Here is a 26,109-nt window from a genome sequence, read left to right as displayed (position 1 = left end):
TATCATTTTAAAAAATGATTTTGAATTCCACCAGCCTAGCAAAGCAATTTTCATTTTCAGGAGTGTGTCGGAGTCTCCACCTATCTCTTTCTAAGAAAGAGAAAGTGAGAAGGGTCTGGAAGTGGACCACAGCATGGAGTTACACAGGATGACTTCCTCCAGAAGCCCAGAGGGAGCATGCAATGGTTTCCTGAAAAGAGAAGGAGCATTTATTAGCTGCAGTGGAAGGGTCAGTGGGAGAGGAAGCTAGTCAGAAATCCTGGACAGAGAAAATACTAGAAGGCTTCCCTCAAGATGCCACTAGGATTCACTCATTCAGCAAACATTTTCCTGAGTGCCTACTATACACCAGGAGTTAAAGATACAGAGAGGAGGTGAGATATTGTAGAAAAGTCGATGGCCCCTGGAGCCAGACTGTCTGGGTTTAAAGCTGCTTCTGTGCCTCTGGACAGGTTACCTAACCTCTTGGTGCCCCAGGTCCCCCACAGACTTTTGGAAAAATGACTTGAGTTGATAGATACGAATGCTCTGAACAGTGAGTGCCTAGAGTGTGGTTAGGATTCTGTCATGCTGTCTGTTACTATTGCAGTCTCTGCACTTGAGGAGTTCACAGTCCAGTAGCTGAAAGAGCACAAACTGGAAGTCTGTGGGACAAGACGGAGGACGTGACAGGTGCATTTTTTTAAGATAGAGAGTTGCTGGGTGGCTCCCTCCTAGACGGTTGGTAGATCATGCTGCCCCGAAGTCTGAGCCCAAGTGTTATTTTGTAGGTGCCTGGGTCACAGCAGGCATTCTCCCACAGTGAGAGTCATTCTAAGCAGGAATGATGAGATGATGATGAAGACTTTTATTGAGTACTCACTCTGTGACTGGCACTTTTCTAAGTGCTTCATGTGAATTAACTTGCTTAACTCCCCAGGACACCAGTAAACTATTGCCCCCATTTTACAGATAGGGATACTGGGGCACAGAGAAATGAGGCGACTTGTCCATGGCCACACAGGTAGCTTGTGGACAAGCTGAGAGTTGAACACAGGTAGTCTGTGTCCCACATCAGCCTGTATGTTACCAGCATCACATTGAAGATATATCATGGACATCAACTGCAAAAGAATTGTGCCAAGTGTGACCCTGGATACTATTCACCCACTTATTTGAGTGTCATTCATTTGTTGCTTCAGTTGACATTTCCTGAGCCCCTTGTCTAAGTAGGGCACAGTGAGCCCTCTTGGGTACAAAAAGGAAGCCAGGATCCTCCTGTCAACAAGTTGATTCAGGAGATAAGGCTTGTGCCCAAACACAGAGTAGCAGGTTCCCGAGGAGCATTTACAGTGCTCAGACACAGGAAGAAGAGATGGATGACTCTGGGTTGGAGAGAGCAGTTGAGTTTGAGCTGGGTCTTAAAGGACAAAAGGCCCTTCAAGAAAATGGCATTCCCGCCCTGGGGAGGGTGTGAGGAAGGTGTGAGTCGGAAAGCGCAGGACTGCATGGCTTGGCTGCAGCACTCAGGGTGCACAGGGGGAGTGGCAGGCGATGAAGTCTGCACCAGTGGCTAGGGCCTCCTTGAAGAGCCCTTGAACTCTGGTTTGGCAAGTTGGATTGCATTTAGTAGGAAGTGAGGAGCTTGTGGAGGCTTTTAAGAATGGATCCTCTTCCCCTTATTCTGTCTGGAGACAGTGCACAGAAATGGTCCCTCTAAGAGGAAGAAGAAAAAGGAAGAACAGGTCATCAGCCTCGGACCTCAGGTGGTTGAAGGAGAGAATGTATTTGGTGCCTGCCACATCTTTGTCTCCTTCAATGACAGCTTTGTCCATGTCACTGACGTTTCTGGCAAGGGAACTACCTGCCATGTGGCTGCCAGGATGAAGATGAAAGGTGACAGGATGAATCCTCACCACACACTGCCATGTTGGCTGCCCAGGAGGTAGCCCAGTAGTGCAAGGAGCTGGGGCATTACTGCCCTACACATTTGCAAACTCCAGGCCACAGCAGGAAATAGGACCAAGCACCCTGGACCTAGGAACCTCAGAACCCTTGCCTGCTTGGGGATGAAGATCGGGGCAGATCGAGGATGTCACTTCCATTCCCCTCCAACAGCACTAGAGGAAGGAGGATTGCCATGGTCACCACCTGGGAGCAGGAGTCCTCAAAATATTGTCTGTTAATAAATTGCCTTCATGTGTAAATAAAAACAACAACAATAAAACAAATAAGAATGGGAGTCAAATGATCAACACTGGGATTTGAAGAATGGTCCTCAGCCTGTGGAGGGGGAGTTCAGGAAGAGAAGGCAGGAGAGAGAAAATGAGCGCAGCAGCAGGGGGAATCAAGAAAAGAGGAGGAAAGAAAGAGGAAGGGCACTGCAGAGTGATCAGGTCACTGCCAACCCTCCCTTTGCTGCTTAAAACCTTTCAAATGGCTTCCCATTGGTTTGAAAGGAAGCTCAAAGTCAGCACGGTCTGCGTTGTGCCTTTGCCTCTTTGGCTCCTAGAGCTTCAGCCAACAGCCTTCTTTTCACTCATGGAGTATATCAGCCCCTTCCTTCTCACCTGCTGTTTACTCTGCCAGAAGTGTGACTGCCTTCCCTACTCTTTACCATGTTAGGTTCCATTCATCCTTCAGATTTTAGCTCAGTGTGTATTCTCAGTACCTTTTCTTTGTAGTACTTGACCCAGTGGCAATTTTACAATTGTTTGCATGATTATTTAAGTAATGCCTGTCTTGATTGTAAGCTTCCTGACAAGGGGTAAATGTCTGTTTGGCTTATTCTTGTATCCTCAGCATCAATCATCTCTTGAGATAATATGCTCTTAAAATGTTAGATCAATGAACGGAGAATCTGAAAGATTTGGTAACTGAATAAATAAGAGGATGAAAGATAACACCAGGCTTTTTAATCACTAGTGACAGGTAAAGTGGTGTTGCCATTTACAGCAACAGGGAACACAGGGGAAACAGTTTCCCAGGGGTGATTATGAGTCCGGCATTGTACATATTGACTTGGAGGTGCCAGCAGGTTATCAATTTGTCCAGCAGGCCATAACAAATTTACCACCACAGTTTAAGGGACATATTACAGCCAGGAAAATAAAGAATGAAGAGTTTGAAGATGTATCCATAAGAATTAGTTTGCCTTCATGTAGAAAAAAAAAATCCAAAAGGATAAAGGCTTAATATGTAAGGGTTTATTTTTCTCCCACATGAAAGCAGTTTGGGGCTGGGCTCAGCAGCTCATGCCTGTAATCTCAATACCCTGGGAGGCTGAGGAGTGAAGATCACCTGATCCCAGGAGTTCAAGACTACCCTGGGCAACATAGTAAAATCTTCACCCCCACTCCTCCTCTCTACAATTTTTTTTTTTTTTTTTAATTAGCTGGGCATGGTCACATGTGCCTGTAGTCCCAGCTACTCTGGAGGCTGAGGTGGGAGGATTGCTTGAGCTCAAGAAGCAAGTCTGCAGTGAGCCCTGATTATGCCACTATACTCCAGCCTGGGCAACAGAGCGAGACCCTATCTCAGAAAAAAAAAAAGAAAAAAAGAAAACAAGCAGTTCAAAGATAGAAAGTCCAGGGCGGGTAGGCCGGCTCCATGGTCATCTGAGAATCATGCTCCATCTCTCTGTGCCGCCGTTGTTAGCATGTGGGTTCTATCCTCAAATTCTCCTTTGGTAGTCATCAAAACATCCTTCCTGGCAGCAGGAAGGAAGACGGGGGAAGGTGAAATGAACTCTCCGAAAACCCTGATCCACTTACATCTCACTGGCCAAAATTTAGAAAAGGGTGCATTTACTTCCAGGAAAGCTGGAAAATGTGGCCTTTTAGGAGGTACATTGCTACCTTAAAGTCAGGGATTCTGTTACCAAAGAATAATGGACCGGGCGCCGTGGCTCACGCCTATAATCCCAGCACTTTGGGAGGCCGTGATGGGCAGATCACTTGAGGCCAGGGGTTTGAGACCAGCCTGGCTAACATGGCGAAACCCCATTTCTACTAACAAATGCAAAAACTAGCCGGGCATGGTGGCACGGGTCTGTAGTCCCAGCTACCTGGGAGGCTGAGGCAGGAGAAAATGCTTGAACCTGGGAGGCGGAGGTTGCAGTGAGCCGAGATCACGCCATTGCACTCTGGTCTGGCTGACAGAGCAAGACTCCGTCTCAAAAAAAAAAAAAAAAAAGAAGGAGAAGGAGAGCTATTGGGTGGGCAATGGCTTATTTTACTACTACAGGAGACAGCCAAGGTCTAGAGAGAATGTGCTCCTGACTGAGAGGAATGACAGTAGCCAGTAATAGACATACAGAATTTTAGAGGAGCAAGGAATCTCAGCAATCGCCTAGTCCAGTCCCCGCCTTGGCCAAGACCACACACGACGTGTGTGGCAGAGCTGGGGCCAGAATTAGCTCCTCCTGAGGAAGTAAGTGACGGAAAAGACCATGGGGAATTTGCAGAAGCTCCACCTGAGCGTGCCTGAGTTAAGGGCTGACTTTAGGCGACACTACAGCAACTCAGAGGAGAGTCTGGGATGGAGCAGGCTTGGGGTTGAATCCCAGCTGTGTGACTTTGGGTGAGTTACCCAGCTTGCCTGATCCTCGGTCCTCATCTGTGTAATGGGGTAATGGCATAAAATAGGCACGCTATAAATGGCAGTCATTCTTATCACTATTTTTGGAAAGCAATAAATATTTTTGGAATAAATGAATCTGAACAAATGAAACACTAATGAATGAAATTGGAACAGAAAGCTATTTATCTTAGATGGTTTGGTGATTTGCTCAATGACAGACATAAAGCTAGATAGGTGGTTTCTTATACACCCTAGCTTTAAATTTCATTACTCTAGCTTCCCATATTTGCCCTACAAGCACTGATGTTGCCTTGGACTTCCTGTGGCCTTCCTGCCAAACCACGCTACTCTCCTCTGTGACATTTGATCCCGTTCTAAATACACCAGTCCCATAAAGGAGAGTTAGACACATGCTTCCTCCACTCCTTGATTTCATTTTCCTTTTCTCACCCTCACATTTCCTCATATACCCCCTTTCTCACTATTCCATCTTTATCAGCTTCTTCTCCCGTTCATGCAACACATTTTGAGTGTTTACAGAAGACCGAACTTAGTGTTGAGGGACAGCCTAAAGAAGACAGAAACCATAGAATCTGGCCTCGAGCTACTTGCAATATGAAGAAAAATGCATGGCCTCAGTGCCTCTTTATCAGACATCATGAGTTTGGGGTCACATATACAGATATCTGCCCTGTAGCTGTATGTTTCCCACCTTCCCCCTTTACCTCTGCCATTTTCCCATCTCTCTATCATTTGCTACTTTACCTGGTTTTGTGTTATAATTAGTAACTATTTTAAAATTTAAAATGGTAGGAAACAGTTATATTTATGGCCTTTTCTTTATTGTCTTAAAAGCCACTTCATCAACTTAATATCAACACTCAAGGTAAAATAGTATTAAATTACCAAATGAAACATGCAAAAATCTGTAAACACTAAAAGCGAGAGTCTCATTAAAATTAATTTATTTTCATTGGGCATAAACTAGATTCTAATTTTATTTGGAAATGCAGGATTTATGTCTGTTGTAAAATATGGCAATAAGTCCCACATTGCTGTAGCCAGGACTATATGCCAGCTGGAGAGGAAATGGAACTCAATATTAGATTATCTGTGAAGGTTTCACATCCAGAAAGCCTGAAGCCCTCTCTGCAATAAGAACATTCCTGCATTTCCTCTCCTATGGGCTTTTGCTTCTGCCACTAACTAGCTGGGTGGCTTTGGGAAAGCAGTTTCATTTCTCTGGGCCTCAGTTTCCCCATTGGCAAAATAAAGAAGCTAAATTACTTCCACATCAACAGTTCTCATGCTAAAGTGTGCGTAAAAAGCATCTATGCAACTTCTTAAAACTGCAAAGTCCCAGTGCACCCCCCTGCCCCAGAGTCTAATTAAGTAGCCCAGGGTTTGGCCCAGAAATCAGCAGTTTTAATGAACACTCCAGATAATTCTCAAGCAGGGAGTCTGATGACCACACTTCGAGAAAAGCCACTCTAAGCTCTTATCCAGCCTCAATATTCTGAGTCTTTCTCTGAAACATATAGCAAATAAATTCTAGAAGAAAGAGGAGGAGGAGAAGAAAATAAGAGAAAACCTTATTATCCCTGAGAAAGAGTTCTGAAGGGCAAGTGTTGAGATTAGCGGGGCTGAGCTGTTTGCACTGACCTCTCTCTCTCCTGAGCACCTGAGCACCCCGCTCTCAACCACACATTGGGGAAGATTGATCAGAGCCTGCCTACTATATTATCTGACTGCTCCCTATGAATGAATGTCTTATCTCCTTTAAAGTGTGAGTCCTCCAGCCGCAAGATCTGCTTTGACCTATCGGGCATTTTTAGCAGTCCCTGAACAGTGCCAGCTGAGCCCCCAAAGGCCTGATGAGATGACAACACAAGTAGGGTGATGGCCAACTTTGAGTCCTGGAAGAGGAGCACTTTTCAGTTTCCCAGCGGAGGGAAAACATCACTCAAGCTTTTCTCCCCTAGTATCCAAGGACAATTACTTTATTTACTTATTTTATTATTTTTAATTTTAATTTAATTTAATTTTTTTTTTTTTTTTGAGATAGAGTCTTGTTCTATTGCCCAGGCTGGAGTGCAGTGGCACGATCTCGGCTCACTGCAACCTCTACCTCCCGAGTTCAAGAGAGTCTCCTGTCTCAGCCTCCTGAGTAGCTGGGACTACAGGCACGCACCATCATGCCCAGCTAATTTTTGTTTTTGTTTTTTTGGTTTTTTTTTTGAGACAAAATCTCACGCTATCGCCCAGGCTGGAGTGCAGTGGTGCCATCTCGGTTCACTTTAACCTCCGCCTCCCGGGTTCAAGCAATTCTCTGCCTCAGCCTACTGAGTAGCAGGGATTACAGGCACCCGCCACCATGCCGGGATAATTTTTTTGTATTTTTAGTAGAGACAGGGTTTCGCCATCTTGGCCAGGCTGGTCTTGAACTCCTGACCTTGTGATCTGCCTGTCTCGGCCTCCCAAAGTGCTGGGAGTTTTGTATTTTTAGTAGAGACAGGGTTTCACCATGTTGGCCAGGCTGGTCTTGAACTCCTGACCTCAGGTGATTCGCCCACCTCTGCCTCCCAAAGTGCTGGGATTACAGGCACAAGCCTGGCCAAGGACAATTACTTTAAAAGACCAGCTCTCTTCATTATGGATCTGAGAGGGTAAGACAGGGATGCTTAATTTTCCCTGATGGGGGTCTTCTTATTGCTGGTGAAGTTTAGGGTGATAAGTACAAGTGGGCATTTCTTGGTGTTTAAATCAGGAACTGCCTGATACGGGAAGCTGAGCTAATAACAGTAGGTAAAACTTTGTGCCATTTGTCTTAGTCAGCCTGGCTGCTATAACAAAATACCATAGACCAGGTGGCTTGTAAATGATAGAAATTTATTTCTCACAGTTCTGGTGGCTGGGAAGTCCAAGATCAAAGTGCCTGCAGATTTGGTATTTGGTGAGGGCCTGTTTCCTTGGCCACAGATGATACCTTCTTGCTGCATCCTTATACGGTGGAAGGGGCTAACTAGCTCTCTGGAGTCTTTTTATTTTTATTTTTAGAGATAGGGTCTCGCTGTGTTGCCCAGGGTAGTGTAGAGGTGCAATTATGGCTCACTGCAACCTGAACCTCCCAGCTTCAAGCCATCTTCCCACCTCAGCCTCTGGTGTAGCTGGGACTACAGGCATGTGCCACCACACCCAGCTAACTTTTTTTTTTTTTTTTTGAGACAGAGTGTCACTCTGTTGCCCAGGCTGGAGTGCAGTGGCACGATCTCAGCTTACTGCAATCTCCACCTCCAGGGTTCAAGTGATTCTCCTGCCTCAGCCTCCTGTGTAGCTGGGATTACAGGCATGCACCACCATGCCTGGCTAATTTTTGTATTTTTAACAGAGATGGGATTTCACCTTGTTGGCCACGCTGGTCTAGGACTCCTGACCTCAAGTGATCCACCTGTTTTGGCCTCCCAAAGTGCTGGGATTACAGGCATGAACAACCATGCCTGACCTAACTTTTTTATTTTTTGTAGAGACTGGGTCTCACTATGTTACCCAGGCTGGGCAAACTCCTGGACTCAAGCAATCCTCCGGCCTCAGCCTCTCAAAGTACTGGGATTACAGGCGTGAGTCACTGTGCCCAGCCTGGGGTCTTTTTTAAAAGGGCACTAATCCCATTCATGAGGGCCCTGTCCTTATGACCTAATCACCTCCCAAAGATCCCAGCTTCAAATACCACCATCTTGGTGATTAGATTTCAACACATGAATTTTGGGGAAACACAAACGTTCAGACCATAACACCAGGTAACGTTCTAAGTAATTTACCTGCGTTAACCCATTTAAACCTCACAACAAGCCTATGAGGGAAATACTATTATTCTACTCATCTCCCAGAAACCGAGGCACAAAGAGGTTAAGCAACTTGCTGAGGGTCACACATCTAGTCAGCAGAGACCCAGGATTCCAGGCAAGGCCATTTGCCTCCGCAGCTGAAGTTCTTAACCACTTTGCTCGGCTGCCTCTCATCTGTTTGAGGAGTCTCAGCTCTCCTGCAGCTGTGGCCTGTGAGCCCAAAGAGCTCCTTAACCATCCTTTTTCCGGTGTTCCCATTGGCATCTGTGTTCCACAGGACGACTCTGTGGAGGGAGAGCCAAGCAGAGAGGAAGAAATGTTCTGGGGGATAACCAGGGGCAGGCCCAGTGCCCTCCTGCTGAAGTGCTGGTGAACACTGACACTCTGGGAAAGCGAATAGCCTGGTAGGCAGACAAAACACAGAAACTGCTTAACAGTGTTGATCAGACCCTTCAGGGCTCTGCTGTAAACGTACGGGCAGCCGCAAGAAAAGCTGGAGCAATTGACAGCCTCTCTCCATCCTGCCCCAGTCACTTTGAAGACAAAGGTCTGATGCATTTTTCTTTGAGGGTTGTACCTCAAATGAGAGTATGCTCCTCTCGTTCTTCAGTTGATTAGATGAAAGAGATAAAACGCCGTGCGCATATTAAGTTCCCCCTGCAGGAGGTGAGCAGACAGATCTTCACTGTAACCATGCGTCACTGCCTGGATTTGAAACAAACACACCTACAAAGACACACTGGGCGTAGACTCAGTAAATAACCAGCTGACTGGCACCCAATTTCTGCCACTGAGTTGTTTTCCTCATCTTTTTTTCTCCTCATTTTTCACTGCTTTGGAGCTGTCCTGGGTGGCAGCCTCCTCCCCATTAGCATGCAACAGCATCCTTCCTCTTCCACCTTCAGAGTCCTGGGACCCAGACTTAGTACAGAGGGGAGAAATGAGGGCAGGGCTAAAGAGGAATGCATAAAAAATAAATGAGCCATTCATAAAAATGAATATTATTACCAAAAGGAACCGTCTGCCAGCATCTCCATGTATATATTAACTCAGCTGCTATCTCTGTAACAAGGAATTAAGCCAATGCCTCATCTTTCTAGTGGCTGCTCAGTTGATTTAGTATTAACTTGAAACAACCCATTGTGAAATGAGCACTTCACTTTGCCATAATGATGATGAGGTTTCGCCTATACTATTTTTTATAACGTAAGCCTGAAAATTGGTAAAATAAATTCAGCTGTGCTTAGAACGTTCTTACAGCTCTCCCAAGGAGCCAGAAATTCAGGTGGGGGGAAATTGCTTAATTTAACCAGCTTCATGAAGTCATTTCCACAAATTCTAAAAACTAGCTTTATTTTTCTTTAACTTGGCATATCTTTCCCTGAAAATCTGAAATGCCAAGATGTTGGACTTTTTGCTGTCTACATGAGTAACCACAGATTGCTTCTTTTTTTTTATCCCTTCACACTGAAAGGCACACATCTTGGATGCCTCTCTTTTCCTCTGAGGACTGCAAGTCTGTCTATGAAAGAAGCCTGCAAAGAGCCCTCATGTTGACAGCTCTGTCCCAGAGACCGTCTGAGCACCTGTTTCTTATTTCTTGCCTGGTGTTCTGCTGGGTCGCATGCGTCTTTTCATTCTTTGCCTCTCCCGGTTGATGTTGTGTTCTGCCCCCTCAAGAAAACTGTGACTATACAGAAAAGGCAACTGACTTCCACATGTGGCTTGTGGAATCAGTGTCATCACTTTGCAGTCACCCCTTGTAAATCTCTACAGGCTACAAGCCTGTGTCTGTCCCCTGTGGTTCCGAGAACAATCCACAGCAAACACTGACAGGAAGGGCCATTATGGTCATTGATGTTCTCACCATCTGGAATGGTTACAGTTGTCAGGCTCCGAGATGACTCACTGTGCTGAGGAATCATTTCTCTAATGGCAGCACTAATCAGGAGGGATGAAGCCGTTGCTAAGTGCTGCTGCGTGAAGAAAATACCCTGCCAGATGAAAAGGAAGGGCCGTTGCTTTGCTTTTGCCCATTTGAAAATGAAGTGGCTCCGAATGTCATCTTTGCATCCATCTAGTGATGGGCCATCCTTCACGTTGGAAGCTGGCACCTCTGTTTTCATGGACAGAGGACCTGCGCCGGGCTCTCTGTCCTTCCTCTCTGTGGCCAGCTAGGTAATTCTCTAATAGAAGCTTAAAGTTTGGCGTGGAAAGGGCAGCAGAAACAGATGGGGATGCAGTTTTTTATGCAATCCCCTCCCTCAAGCGTCTGCCCCAGAGCTGGTCTGTGCAAACCCTAATCTCACCACAGGAGCCCTCCACCCTACTGTTGGAGTTGGCTCCTGTGGAAATTCTCATTGGCACCTGGAGAAAAGGGCTCCACAGGTGCACCCTGAACCTGAACTGTGTGCTGGGTGCCTGGAGAGCCCTGGAGACAGGGCAGAGCATAGGGCAGGGTTCCTGCCATCAAGGTGCTTACCAAACTGCACTGCAGGGGCCCTCCCCTCAGGAAGGCAGGCTTCCCAGCCTTCTCTGACTGCAGGAGAAACCATTTCATAGGTGTTTCTAGGAAGCCCACTGAAAGGCAGCTTGGGGGAGAGATGGGTGTTTGCTTAGAGCAGAAATAATGACTGCAACCCAGATCCAGGAGGGCAAGGTGCTCCCTTTCCTTGATAGGAAACCTGTCGTGTCAAGAGGCCTATCTGCGCCGGAACTTTCCATTAGTACAGTCTTCTGCAAATAGTAGGGAGCAGCCAGAAACGAGCCAGAATCGCTAGGCAGCAGCCTCTCCCAAGGGCTGTTTGCCTGGCAGGAGTTAGAAAGGAATGTCTATATCCTGAGGGCTTTCCCACTCAAGATTCCTGGAGTGCAACAGGAGTGGATTCAAATAAACCAACCCTCCCTATGGAATGAAAACTTTCTGTATTTTACAATAGCATGACCTTAAACCCAGACTCTAAAGCAGCAGTCCCCAGCCTTTTTGGTATCAGGGACTGGTTTCATGGAAGGCAATTTTTCCACAAGGCAGAGGGGCATGGATAGTTTTGGGATGAAATTGTTCCACCTCAGATCATCAGGCATTAGATTCTCATAAGGAGTGCTCAACCTAGATCCTTCACGTGTGCAATTCACAGTAGGGGTCGTGCTCTTGAGACTCTATTGCTGCTCTGATCTGGCAGGAGGCAGAGCTCAGGCGGTAATGCTCACTCCCCCACCGCTGCTACTGCGAGGCCCAGTTCCCTGCAGGCCACAGACTGGTACCTGGTGAGGGTTTGGGACCCCTGCTCTAAAGGATATCTGGTGTGGCAACTCCCAAAGGAAATGATGAAAACCCTTAGTTATCAGGGGAGTCTGGTTCTCAACTGTGCTTTTCGTGTGACATACAAGGTCTGCTGGTCCCCTACTGTGTCAGTTTCCTGGGGCTGCCATCACAAATTACCCACCAACTGGGCACCGTTAAAAAAATACATATATTCTCTCACAGCTCTGGAGGCTGAAGTCCAAAATCCACACATCAGAAGGGGTTCCCTCTCTGTTCCAGGCCTCCCTCCCAGCCTCCAGCAGCTGCAGGCAACCTTGGCATTCCTTGGCTTGTGCCTGCATCACTCCAGTCTCCACCTCCATCTCCACAGGGTCTTCTCTCTGTATCTCTGTGTCTTCTCCTCGTCTTACAAAGACACTTGCCTTTGGATTTAGGGTCCACCTGGTTAATGAGGTGAGAATAATCTCACCTCAAGATCCTTAATTGAATTATATCTGCAAAGACCATTTTTCCAAATAAGGTCATATGTACAGGTACCACGGCTGAGGACTTGGACATATTGGTAGGGGGCCATAGTTCAACCCACTACACTCACTATCTGGGTGTTCTTTTTCCAAGCCAGGCTTTGCTGGGATGCCTCATGGACCTTGAAATTGTGTAAATTGTATTACTCGAAAGAGATGCTTCCTGTGACATGTTGGGGAAATTGCCTGCTGCTAGTTGTTCTCACTCTAGGAACACAGTCTCTGTTTCTACAGGCTTGACCCTCCAACCTTGGCACTCTTGCCCAACCCTTCTGGGCTTCTTTTTGTGGCAAAGGAGAAGAGTTATCCTCTGCTCTGTTTAGTGGGAATACTGCGGTCCAAGCTGAAAGCCCACCCTGCCCTTTTCCCCACTGGGCAGAAACAAGGATGCCATGACATTTCCCCAGGAGGTGGCAGCTTAGGTTGTCATATTTATTTATTTATTTATTTATTTATTTATTTATTTATTTCTGTTTATTTATTTATTTATTTATTTATTTTTGAGACGGAGTGTCATTCTATTGCCAGGCTGGAGTACAGTGGTGCAATCTTGGCTCACTGCAACCTCTGCCTCCCTGGTTCAAGTGATTCTCCTGCCTCAGCCTCCCAAGTAGCTGGGACTACAGGCACGCGCCACCGCACCCAGCTGATTTTTTTGTATTTTTGGTAGAGACGAGGTTTCACCATGTTGGCCAGGATGGTCTCGATCTTCTGACCTCATGATCCACCTGCCTCGTCTTCCCAAAGTGCTGAGATTACAGGCGTGAGCCACCGCGCCCTGCCAGGGTGTCCTTTTTAACCTTTTCCCACCCGTTGCCATGGGCGGCCACATCTTCCTTTTCTCTGATCTTCTTCCCACCCTTCCTCTTCTTTGGCTTTGCTCCCACAGCTGCTCACCCTTCACCAGTGTTCCTGCGAATCCTATTGTAAGGAAATCACCAGCATTCTTCATCTTAAAATACAAGCCAACACTACACAGCATTATAGATTACCAAAGAAACTCCTTTAATTCTCACAATCAACCTGTTACTTATTATGCCACTTTCACAGACAATAAAATGGAGGCCCAGAGAGGCTGTGTAAAGTGCCCAAGGTCAATAAGTAGTTGGTAAGGAGAATGAGACATAAATCTACAAAGTCTGGCTCAAGTGTCCCCTGCCCACCTGCTCTGCAAACTGTCTCAAGGTTAGCAACAGAGGGAAAAGCCAGATGCCTCCCCTCTGCTCCCTGACATTCACCATCCCTTAAGACGGTCCCACTTGAGACTGAAGCTCACCCTCGTAACACACTGAACCTGGTGAAGACACACAACTCTACCTTTAATTCTTCACAGCACATCCACAACTGGGCTGAAATCCTTAAAGCAAGACTGAATGGATACTCAGAGTAACAACAGGTCACCACCTCCTCTGGCTCTCGGACAGAGGTACCCCGACACGTTGCTCCTGGGCTGCCTCTGCAATGGAGTCTGTCTTATTCCCTTCCCCAGAGGGATGGGGTCAAAAAAATTACTTCTAAATCCTGGCCTGAAGAGTAAGTGAAGGGTATGAGAAGAAGGGGCTGCTAGTGCTGTTCGCCTGCCTGCCCTCGAATTTCTGGTCGTCTACTGACGGCCAGCCTTTTCCCTGGGATAATCCCCCCAATACACACACACACACACACACACACACACACACATACACACACAGCCCATTGAGAAAGTTCCTCCCTCTGACCTCAAGAGTGTAGTCTCACCATATGCTCTCAACAGGAGCCCACATCGTGATCCAACACAATAAACCTGGCATCACCCCCGAGACCCTCAGGCTCATCCTTCCTATCTACCATGGAGGAAGCAGTCCCTTACCGTCTCATCAGCAAGGTGGTGCTCATCACCTTTCATCCTGTTTTTTGTTTGCTTGTTGTTTGTTTGTTTGTTTTTTGAGACAGAGTCTTGCTCTGTCACCCAGGCTGGAATGCAGTGGCATGATCTCGGCTCACTATAACCTCCACCTCCTGGGTTCAAGCCATTCTCCTGCCTCAGCCTCCTGAGTAGCTGGGATTACAGACATGCTAATTACATGCCTGGCTAATTTTTGTATTTTTAGTAGAGACAAGGTTTCAACACGTTGTCCAGGCTGGTCTCAAACTCCTGACCTCTAGTGATCTACCAACCTCAGCTTCCCAAAGTGCTGGGATTTACCAGGTTCAGTGTGTTAAGAGGCATGAGCCACTGTGCCTGGACCTGTTTTCCTCTTGTAGGGATTTGTCAGCGTAGGCTTGCTCATATCTCAATGAGCCATTTCCTCACTGCTATAATGAAAAAGATGTTTCTTTAAAGAGGTGACTAGAGAACAAAAGGAACTAAAATTATTGAGGAGTATTAGGAATGTTCAATTCTTGTTTCATGTGTTCATTGCAGTGTGAAGACATAAGGCATCAGTGGGCTCACAGTGCTATCCAATTAGCTCAAAACACTCAGAAAGTGAACTTGACAATGACACTGACAGGAAAAAGCTAACAGCTGGCTTCCAGGAAGCTGTCCTGAACATACATGCTTTATTTTATCTTGTCTTCACAGCCAAAAATGTTAGGGCTTGGCGGCACTGCCTTCTAGTTCCTGCCAGTGCCAGTGGCTCCAACAGTTAATGGTAGGGTGTGGCATGTCAAAATTATTTCAAATTTAGTTATATATCAGTGCTGGTCAAAGGCTGCGCAAGCTGCAGAAGTGAAAGTATGTTTTTGTATTTGGGACAACCTGCAATTCACCTTCCTAAACCAGTGCCTATGAGCAACAGAAGTTTTCTGGGGTTTTTCATCCCCCCAGTATAAACGTATTTCTAATTTTTATTTTCTTTACTTTCTATTTTTATTTTTATTTTTTTTTTGGAGGGGTGACAGTCTTGCTCTGTTGCCCAGGCTGGAGTGCAGTGATGCAATCTTGGCTGACTGCAGCCTCTGCCTCCAGGGTTCAAGTGATTCTCTTGCCTCAGACTCCCAAGTTGCTGGGGCTACAGGCACACACCACCACACCTGGCTAATTTTTTTATTTTTAGTAGAGATGGAGTTTCACTATCTTGGCCAGGCTGTTCTCCAACTCCTGACTTCAAGTAATCCACCTGACTTGGCCTCCCAAAGTGCTGGGATTACAGATGTGAGCCACCTCGCTGGCTGATTTTTAAAGTAAACACAAGTTATATGTTATGTGCTGAAAATAATTTTTTTTTTTTTTTTTTTTGAGACAGGGTCTTGTTCTGTCACTCAGGCTGGAGTGCCGTGGCACAAAAATGGCTCACTGCAGCCTCCACCTCCTGGGCTCAAGTGATCCTCCTGCCTCAGCCTCTCCAGTAGCTGGGACCACAGAAATGCACCACCATACCTGGCTAATTTTTAAAACAATTTTTTGTAGAGATGGGGTCTCACCATGCTGTCCAGGCTGGCCTCAAACCCCTGGGCTCAAGCCGTCCTCCTACCTTGGCCTCCAAAAAGTGCTGGGATTACAGACGTGAGCCACTGCACCTGGCACATTTATCTCTCTTAACCACTTCTGGTTAAAAACAGTAACTTGCTATAGTGATTATGATAGTGTTTTAGGATCGAGTTTTTCAAATGATAAATATGATATTCCCAAATATGATTACATTTAAATATTACATTAAAAACTCAATTTACCAACAGTTCATAGTCTGAGTTATTATGAAAGCAATTTTGTTAACTATAAGGCAGCCTCTTGCAGACTCAAAAAAGATGCTTAGAAAATGAAGGTTATTGATCTTTTAAGTTAAGAAGCAGCAAGGAAACTTAGTGATTCTGGGCCAGGCACTGGTGGCTCACACCTGTAATCCCAGCACTTTGGGAAGCTGAGACAGGAGGAGCACTTGAGCCCAGGAGTTCGAGATCAGCCTGGGCAACATAATGAGACCCCCGCCCCCCCACCCCCCGACAACCCCATCTCATTAAAAAAAAAAGGGAAAAGAAACTTAATAATTCAACTTCTTATATTATAAATGAGAGGACAAAAAAGGTTTGTTAAGTTTGGAATGATTCATCAAGCCGCAGAAGGGACACTTTTTAGCCCTGTGAATAATTCACATCTGGCCTTGGAGCAACTCAGATTGCATCTAGAGCCATGGCTTATTTCTAGTGGCTGAGCTGAACTGAATGAATGCCACAGTGAACCAGACAAGGGCCTCTTGGCCGTTTTTAACACCTCCCATCCAGTTCACTTAAGGTTAGAGATATTTAACATTTTTTGCTTTTTTTTTTTTTTTTGGAGGCAGGGTCTCTCACCCTGTCACCCTGTCTGGAGTGCACTGGCATGATCTCAGCTCAGTGCAACCTCTGCCTCTGGGGTTCAAGTGATTCTCGTGCCTCAGCCTCCCTAGTAGCTGGGACTACAGGCATGTACCACCATGCCCGGTTAATTTTTGTATTTTTTGTGGAGACAGAGTTTTGTCATGTTGCCCAGGCTGGTCTTGAACTCCTGAACTCAGGCAATCTGTCCGCCTCGGTCTCCCAAAGTGCTGGGATTACAGGCATGAGCCACTGCACCTGATCTGCAATGTTTTTTAAAAACCTCAGGACTCAGCGGTTACATTAACCATGGCAACCACACTCCTGCTCCGTCTAGCCAGTGGTGCGGGAAGACCAGTATTTACAGCATCAGTTCTTGTTTGCTTGCTTCCTCTCCCTTTTTGCTGTTGATGTATTTTATTGCCAATTAAATTCCCCTTAACCTTCTGACTGGCTTTGTTTTGGCCTACGTACAATGCTAGGAACCAGGAGGCTTCGATTTGAGCTTAATCCTGCTATAATATCACGTTTTGAACTCGGAGTTGGCGTTTAAATGCCTTTGCACCTCATTTCCTCATTTGCAATATAGAATTCATGAACCAAGAATTTTTAATTTGATAAGATCTTGGATGCTTTTTTGTACAGCAAAATATTTTCTGTCTCTCTGTCTCTCTTTTTTGAAGATGAAGAAATTGAAGATCAGTGAAGTTAAATGAATTACTTAAATCTACCACCTCCCAGGGTTGATAATGAAAATGAAGTAATAAGCAAACAATTAGGTAATACTCTGAATTGAGTTGCCTTTGGCAAAATATTGAGGTAAAAAAAGGCTGTTTTTTTATATCGCCTTTCAGCTCCCCAATCATCTCTGAATACTATTCAAATTTGCAGCCAGTTTGCCAGAAAGGAATGGAAATGCTATCTAGTGTGGCTTTTGACATTCTACTTCAGGACAGCTGTATTTGTACACCTTGGGAGATATGCACAAGAAGTATTGTTAGTTAAGCAACCTTTAGAAGTATGTAGGTTGCATGCCGGTATCTCCTCAGACTTAGCACTTTACTGCTACCATAGAATCGTAATCATAAAAAGTCTGGTACACAGTAAGACGGTGCCTAGAGAAAAATGGACAAGATTTTGGCAGCTTGGAAGACAATCTCCAGGTATGAAAGTAATTCTCTGTTCTTCCTAAAAGCTTGATCATTTTGAAGACAACCCAATATGAAACAAAGTGAATTTAGAATGTGCATGTGAATAAAGTGTGATTAATTTTCAAATACTTTCACCTTGACTATTTTAGTTCAGAAATGCTGGCCTAAATTCTTCTTTTATATTTTAATTAATTAATTAATTTTGTATTTTTAGTAGAGATGGGGTTCCACCATGTTGGCCAGGCTGGTCTTGAACTCCTGACCTCAAGTGATCTGCTTGCCTCGGCCTCCCAAAGTGCTGGGATTACAGGCACGAGCCACTGCACCTGGCCATTTTCATTTTTTAATTTTAGATTCAGGAGGTACATGTGCAGGTTTGTTACATGGGTATGCTGAAGTTTGGGCTTCTAATGATCCCATTGCTCAAGTAGTGAATGTGGTAAGCAATAGGTGGTTTTTTTAACCCTTATCCCTCTCACTCCCTCCTGGCTTTTGGAATCTCCAGTATTTATTGTTTCCATCTTCGTGTCCATGTTTAGCTCCCACTTGTAAGCAAGAACATGGGGTATTTGGTTTTCTGTTTCTGCATTAATTCACTTAGGATAATTGGCCTAAGTTCTTAAAATAGACCTAGAACTATGTCTTGGGTCAGGGCTGCAAACAAGAGTTGAAATGGCGGGGACTCATGTTAGACCTTCCCAGCATTAGAATCGCTGAGAAACATCTTTATAATGAAAATTTTCCAGGTCGTAGCACTAGATATTTTGAATCAATGGCAGTTGAAAGAGGCCTGAGCATCGGTATTATTTTGAAGTTCCAGATGTTTGTCAGGATCTACTGATGGGATGCATTGGCCATATACTCAGGTACATCTTGAGAGGTCTAAAGTGAAGACAGTTTACAGCAAAATTTCTGTGAAAGTCAGAATCCTGGCAGAGAATAGATGGCATACTCAAAGTGGGTAATTTGAAGAAATTAATAGAGAAGACGTACAAAGTCATGGATAGGGGGTAGAGAAACCCACAAGGGATGATGCCATCCTCCAAGATTAGAAACAGCAGGGGGCCACCACCGCTTCAGGCCCAAAGGGCCAAGGAAAAGGAGCAGTTATTGGAACAAACACAGGGTAGCTGAATGGACAGGGCCACCTGGCAGGATTTCTGGCCTTGTAAAAGGATGCAGTCATTGTACACCAACATTTATAGCAGCATCATTCACAATAGCCAAAAGGTGGAAACAACCCAAATCCATCAATAGATGAATGGAGAAACAAAATGTGGCATATATACATACAATAATATATTATTCGGCCTTAAAAAGGAAGGAAATCCTCCTGCATACGACAACATGGATAAACCTTGAAAACATTATGCTAAATGAAATAAGCCAGACATAAAAGGACAAATGTTATATGATTCCCCACTTATATGAGGTACACAGGAGAGTCAAATTCATAGACACAGAAAGTAGAATAAAGGTTACTGGAAGCTGGGAGGCAGGTCGATAATGGGCAGTTATTGTTTAGAAATGGAGATTTCTGTTGGGGATGATGAAAGATTTGGGAAATGGGTAGTAGTGATGGTTGCTTGACATTGTGATTTGTACATCTAAAAACGGTTAAGATGTTAAATATTATGTATATTTCACGACACCAAAAAATGCAGATAAGAAAAGAAAAAGATGCAGACAACCCACAACAATTCTTCAGGGAGCACCTGAGGAATAAAGTCCCTTATTCTTCATCCTCCCGCCCTCCAATCTACAGCCAGAGTCTCCCATTGGTTGAACCCGACTGAGATGCATCAGCAAAGGGAGCCCATTAATGTATTTCACAAAGATCAGCATCCAGGGCACAGAACAGGGTAGAGATGAGAGGAAGAAGATCAGAAGGAACAAAAGGAAGCTGGACAGCGTGGGTCCCTTATTCCATCATCTCCCCTCTAGAGAAAGCATCAAACCAGCTACCTTAGTGTTAAGAAGAGTTGGTATGAGGAAAGCTGATGGCAGTGTTTTTTCTTACCCAGAAACAGTGGTATACATCCAGTAAGCCCAGCAGTATGTTTTCCAATGAACCCAGAAAATCTTTGTTTAAATGCCATGCTGTTTATTTATTTACATCTTTTGATCTAGAAATCCTACCTCCTGAAATCTGCCTTAAAGAAATAATCAGAGCTATAGACTGAACATTGCATAGAAAAATATTCACTGGAACATTATTTATAATCACAGAAAGGAGCAACTAAATGTCCAGCATGTAGAAGATAATTTTGTATAAGAAAGCAGAAGGGCAAACTGATTTTATGTTATAATGCCAATAGTGTAAAAAAACACGGTACAAAGTACACTACAGTGTTAGAATGGTTATCTTTGAATGACTGAATTAAGAATGATTTTTTTCAAGGTTTCTTATTTTTCAACATTTCTTTCTTGAACATGATTTACTTCAATAATCAAGAAAACCCAACACATATGTTTTAAAACCTTATGGCTGCCTCACATGATAAATATTCCTAATATGGAGATCTCCAGAATCTACTCTGCCATCCTGTGTAAAATGCATTGACTTACCTGCTGGCTGCCTATTAATTAGAAGGGAAGCAGCCAGAGGAAGGGCAGCCAACTCCCCTGAAATAGAGAGTGTGCGTGGCTGAGGGTGCAGCTTTCTTTGATGGAATATTGCTAAACGACGAAATTCTATCTCCCACAAGAAATTATTTCTGCTGGCTGTGCAAACATCAGGCTGCAGCCTGCCCTTGCAAAAGTGGCTGCTTTACTATTTATTTGTAAAATCAGCAAAGCCTATGCATGAACGGTCACAGTGGCTGACTTTACAAGCTACTCACGACAGGCATCTGCACATAGAAAACCATAGCTCAGAGTATATTCAACCTATTGTGATTCCTTCTTATTTCATGTCTTTCCATTTTGAAAGGGTATTGATTTACATAAGGGAGAATGATCTTTTTCTGTAAAATGGCTTTGTAGACATATGAAAATATCTGTTAACCTAAGCTTGGTACAATCTTGCCTACCTTTTGTGCCTTGTTTAACCATTTCTCACCCTTGCACAGCTCACACTCTAGGACAGCAACCTATCTCATCAGCAATGCTGGGTGTGTATGGAAATGTGCCTCCAGCAGGAATTGAGCACTGGTTGGGAATGACAGCTTTGGAAGGCCCTCTCCATTGATACTCAGTCCAATTCTTCCCAAGGTTTGGAGGTCCCACCCAGGAAAGGGGACATCTGCATGGCTCAGAGGCCATGCTGAGTCTCTCAGTGCTGGGCCACTATGCTTAAAACCGTCTGTTAATGACAGTGGCCAAGTCAATACATGGTGGCACAGAGGCACCTGTCTACTGCTGGCTTGATACCAAGTCATTTCATAAAGTCAGCAGAGAGTAAGAGATTTTAACCCACACACACTGTACTTCTTTCAAATTGAAACTTGGTGAAGTCCCCAAACTTTCTATCCCATCTTTTCCCTCAAGGATCATTTGCTGTCAATTTTGCCCTTCAAATCATCTTCTGGAGTTATTTATTTTTTTTTTTTTGAGACGGAGTCTTGATTTGTTGCCCAGGCTGGAGTGCAATGGTGGGATCTTGGCTCACTGCAACCTCTGCCTCCCAGGTTTAAGCGATTCTCCTGCCTCAGCTTCCCAAGTAGCTAGGACTACAGGCACACACCACCATGCCCAGCTAATTTTTGTATTTTTAGTACAGACAGGGTTTCACCATGTTGGTCAGGATGGTCTTGATCTCTTGACGTTGTGATCCACCCGCCTTGGCCTCCCAAAGTGCTGGGATTATAGGCATGAGCCACCGTGCCCAGCCTGAAGTGATGTTTTAACCAGGAAAATTAATTTTGGCATCAGTGGAATCAAGAAAACATTACAAAAAGTTATGAAAATGCTTTAGGATTTTTTAAATTAGGATATCAAAGAATGAACCATTGAGAGCAGTTGTTCTTAGCCAATTAGAATAGGCACAGCAGAAAACCTTTACACACACTGCCTGGGACACATCCCAATAGATTCTGACCTAGGAGGTCTTGGGTGGAGACTGAACATCTGTGTATTGAAAGTATTCCACTTATGGCAATTATATTAGGAAACTGCCAGAAGAAATGAGGCAATTCTAATAGCATTTATGGTCCATAGACTAAATTTTAAGGGACAGGATATATTTTCTTTTATACTTGGCTGCATCTACTTAAGAAGGCGTTTACTTGCTGCTCATTCCTGCCCCAGACTATGACATCAAGATTTGAGTGAGATCCAAGAAAATAGCCATCTGAACATAAAGCAGAATTCTCTTCCTTTGTTAATCATGTCTTCCATAAATGAGCAGCTCACTTTCCCCACGATAATGCCATACCTGTGAATTCTCTCTCTCAAGAATTCCTATTTCTTAATGACTGGAATGGCATTATTTCTAGAGAGAAATTAAGTGTGAGCATAAATAACTTGGCCAAGTTCACAAAAGACAAAGGCAGACATATCTGAAGATGGCCAGAGACGCGAACATAACACTGTGGTTGCCATTTGACTCTTAATATAATGCATCTATTCACGCAGAGGAAGGGAGGATTTTTAAAAAATCAGTAATGGGCAAAAAATATGATTATTTCCTTTTTTCCTTCTATCCTTCATAAATGTATCACACTATCAAAGTTATCAAAACACCATCGGACAAGGTCAGAAAGGGAGGCAAGTCTACCCGCCTCCAGGGTTCATCCCGTGGGTGTACACCTGTGATATTATTCATAATATCCTAGGGAGATATTACCCCTAATATCACAGTGGGTGTACACTCTGTGTTATTATTCATAATATCCCAGGGAGATGATATTAATCCTAGTATCACAGCAAATGTACACCCTGCGATATTATTCATAATATCCTAGGGAGATGTTATTACTCCTAATATCACAGTGGGTGTATACCACGTGTGTACACCCACTGTGATATTATTTGTTATATCTTAGGGAGATGATGTTACTTCTAATATCACAGTTTGTGTGCACCCTGTGATGTTATTTGTAATATCCTAGGGAGATGATATTACTACTACTATCACAGTGGGTATATGCCATATGATATTATTCATAATATCCTAGGGAGATATTATTCCTCATATCACAGTGGGTGTACACCTTGTGATATTATTCGTAATATACTAGGAAGATATTACTGTTAATATCACAAGGGGTGTACACTCTGTGTTACTATTCATAATAGTCTAAGGAGATATTACTCCTAATACCACAGTGCATGTACAACCTGTGATATTGTTCATAATACTCTAGGGAGATATTACTCGTAATATCACAGTGGGTATACACCCTGTGATATTATTCGTAATATCCTAGGGCAATATTACTTCTAATACCACAGTGGCTGTACACCCTGTGATACAAGGAGTGATATCCTAGGGAGATATTACTCGTAATATCACAGAGAGTGTACACCCTGTGATATTATTTATACTATCCTAGGGAGGTGTTACTCCTAATATCACAGTGGGTGTACACCTCGTGATATTATTCTTACTATCCTAGGGAGATATTACTGCTAATATCACAGTTGGTGTATATTTTGTGATATTATTTGTAATATCCTAGGGAGATATTACTTCTAATATCACAGTGGGTGTACACCATGTGTGTATCACAGGTGTACACCCACTGTGATATTATCTGTAATATCACAGGGAGATATTACTCCTAATATCACAGTGGGTGTTTACCATGTGTGTACACTCTGTGATATAATTCATAATACTTTAGGAAGATATAACTCCTAATATCACAGTGTGTGTACACGCTGTGATACTATTTGTAATATCCTAGGGAGGTATTACCCCTAATATCACAGTGGGTGTACATCCTGTAATATTATTTGTAATATCCTAAGGAGATATTACTTCTAATATCACAGTGGGCATACACTCTGTGATGTGATATCATAATATACTAGGGAGATATTACTCCTAATATTACAGTGGATGTACAGCCTGTGGTATGAGATATTACTCCTAGGATATTACAAATAATACCACATGGTGGGTATACACCATGCGTGTCCACCTTGTGACATTATTCGTAATATCCCAGGGATATTACTCCTAATATCACAGTGCATGAGCATATCACCGTGGGTATACACATTGTGATATTATTCGTAATATGCTTGGGAGATATTATTCTTAATATCACCGTGGGTGTACACCATGTGTAAGAGTTCAGTTAACACAAAGGAAAGTGTTGCAATTGAAGAATTATTTATTTATTAACTTAAAAATACAGAGCAGTAATTGTAAGTTAGTATTACTTCATGGCCACTTCATCTGTCCAGTTGGAGCCCTCAGAAAAGGTCTTGATAGCGCCTGCTGAGAGGGAAAGGACACAGATTTATTTTCAAGAGGCAATGCTTTCAAAAACAATGACGCTTTGTGGGCTCTCTGCAAATACAAAGTGATCCGTATAGAAGAAGCTGGAGATTTATACTCCAGGAAAAAAACAGATATTACCAACTTGCATGAACCCATCCAAATTTCTCAGGTGGTTTAAGTGTTCTAGCCCCTATCTTACTAGGGATAGGTTAGAAGGACAGGCTTCCAAACAATATCCAGGGATGAAATAATAGTGATAGCGGAAACTCCCTTGAAGATGAGACTAACTGAGATTAATCGGAACTGCTGCAGCTCTGATTTTGAGGGCTTCCCAATAAACCCACCTCTGCTCTCTGGAAGTCGATGTTTAAAGCTCTGCGGTGTCTGCCCTAGATCTTTCCAGAGAAAGGATTGCTAAGCAGGAGCAGAAAGATCACATCATTCGCACTTGAACTCAATGCAATGAGCACATTTGTTTGTCCTCATTAAGTGCGGTGTTGCAGGCGCTAACTGACGTGCAGAGGCAGCATGCTGGGGCGGGGCCAGGGAGCCAGAATCTGGTGGAGCGTCAGGGGAGCTGGGCTTTGCCGGCAGCTCTGCCCCTGCTGAGCTCTGCAGCCTTGGGAACTCCGGCTGCTCCGAGATCTCGGGTAACTCATCAATAAGAAGAGACATTCAGGTGAAGGTTTCCCAGTTGTGATTTCCAGAAGCCTCTGGTGTCCAAGGCCACCGCAGGGGTTCAGCAGAAAGGCCATACAGGCGCAATGCCTGCAGGCCCTTACCCCCATTTCAAACGACATCTCTCATCGGATCCTTTATATATACTGAGTTCCAAGTAAGACTGATTAAAGATGTGAACGCCACAGGACCAGCCAACTTTCACATCTTTACTTAGTAAAAGGCAAAGTAAAATGTCTGACCATCTTTCTTCACTGTGGAGCATGTAGAGTGGTTACAAGCATGGACTCTGGAGCCAGATTGCCTGGGTTCAACCCTCATCTCATCTTCCTGGAGCTGTGTGACCCTGGGCAAGTTTCTTAACTTCTCTGTGCCTCAGTTTCCTTATCTGTAACGTGGGATAATAACAGTACTGATCTCAAAGGATTGTCATGAGGATGAAATGAGTTAATATATATGAAACCCTTAGAACAGTACCTGGCACGTAAACAAGTGTTTCTTATTATTATTGGCCCAAGCTAGCAGTGAGCTTCTGGGCCAGCAGCTTTAATAAAGCCACAAAAGGCAAGGCAGAAGAGCTCACTCATTCTGTGTAAAGGTGCTTGGGGGCATAATTGGATTTGCTGAAAGTGCCTTTTTAAACAGTGCTGTTGGTTTCTGATTCACATTTGGGAAGAAAAGCAGAACAGAAGGTGATAAATTCCTTTACGGGAGAGCTTGGCAGGAAAGGCAGATGCAACCATAAAGTTAATTGGTGAATGGGAGGTGGAACTCCTGGGCAAAGGCAGACTGACGGCATGAGCATGTGCTCCTGCTCTGGAGCTGGTTTATGCTGATTAATTCATTAGGGATTCTTTAAGGCCATTCCTGGGTGGCTGCTGGTCCTGCCTATGCCCAGACAGGGATGATGTCAGCATATGGTTTATGGAGTTCTGCAGTCCTCTGGAGGATTCCAGGAGCTTATAGAGCTGTTTCCAGGCTATTTTCCAGCACTCTGAAAACTGAATCCCACTTGAATCTTGTGTAACCCAGCTTGTTTTTCTCTGTCATGATTTTTGTTGTTGTTGTCTTCTGTACAAGCACCAGGGCATGAGAAGTAACCTCAAAAGTTTCTAAAGCAAAGCTCCCTTTTTCAGCTCCCCTTACTTGAGTCAGAATTCTGCTTCATTTCACAACCCTTCTCTGATGCATGAAGAGCATAGACTGAGATAACACACCAGGGATATACTAAGTTTAAGATGCAGAATGGAAGACCGTAAAATGTATCATTATTTTTTGTATCACTAAGAAAGGGAACAGATAACTGCTAATTAAACTCTAACATAAGCTGTTTTCTTTATAATCAGTTTGAAAATGCTCCTTCAGACTTCTTTGGACACAGATTATTTTTAGATTGCATATCACTCTTGTGTATACATTAACA

At 44.1% G+C, this 26,109-nt stretch overlaps 1 protein-coding gene across 9 annotated transcripts in view; it reads left to right on the top strand.

Annotated features, from left to right (window-relative positions):
* TMEM154 (transmembrane protein 154) overlaps positions 1-26,109 on the top strand; it is a 136,892-nt gene that overhangs the window by 65,532 nt on the left and 45,251 nt on the right. The window contains exon 7 of one of the 9 annotated variants that reach the window (XM_055276138.2): positions 61-2,278. The exons of the other annotated variants lie outside the window; for them this stretch is intronic. Coding sequence (XP_055132113.1) covers positions 61-94 — 34 coding nt within the window. The 3' untranslated portion in view covers positions 95-2,278. Of the gene's footprint in view, positions 1-60; positions 2,279-26,109 lie in introns of those variants that run through there. 9 annotated transcript variants of the gene reach the window in all.

Source organism: Symphalangus syndactylus, chromosome 4, assembly GCF_028878055.3.
Source record: "Symphalangus syndactylus isolate Jambi chromosome 4, NHGRI_mSymSyn1-v2.1_pri, whole genome shotgun sequence".
Taxonomy (NCBI): domain Eukaryota; kingdom Metazoa; phylum Chordata; class Mammalia; order Primates; family Hylobatidae; genus Symphalangus; species Symphalangus syndactylus.
This window is presented reverse-complemented; position numbering and strand designations above follow the sequence as displayed.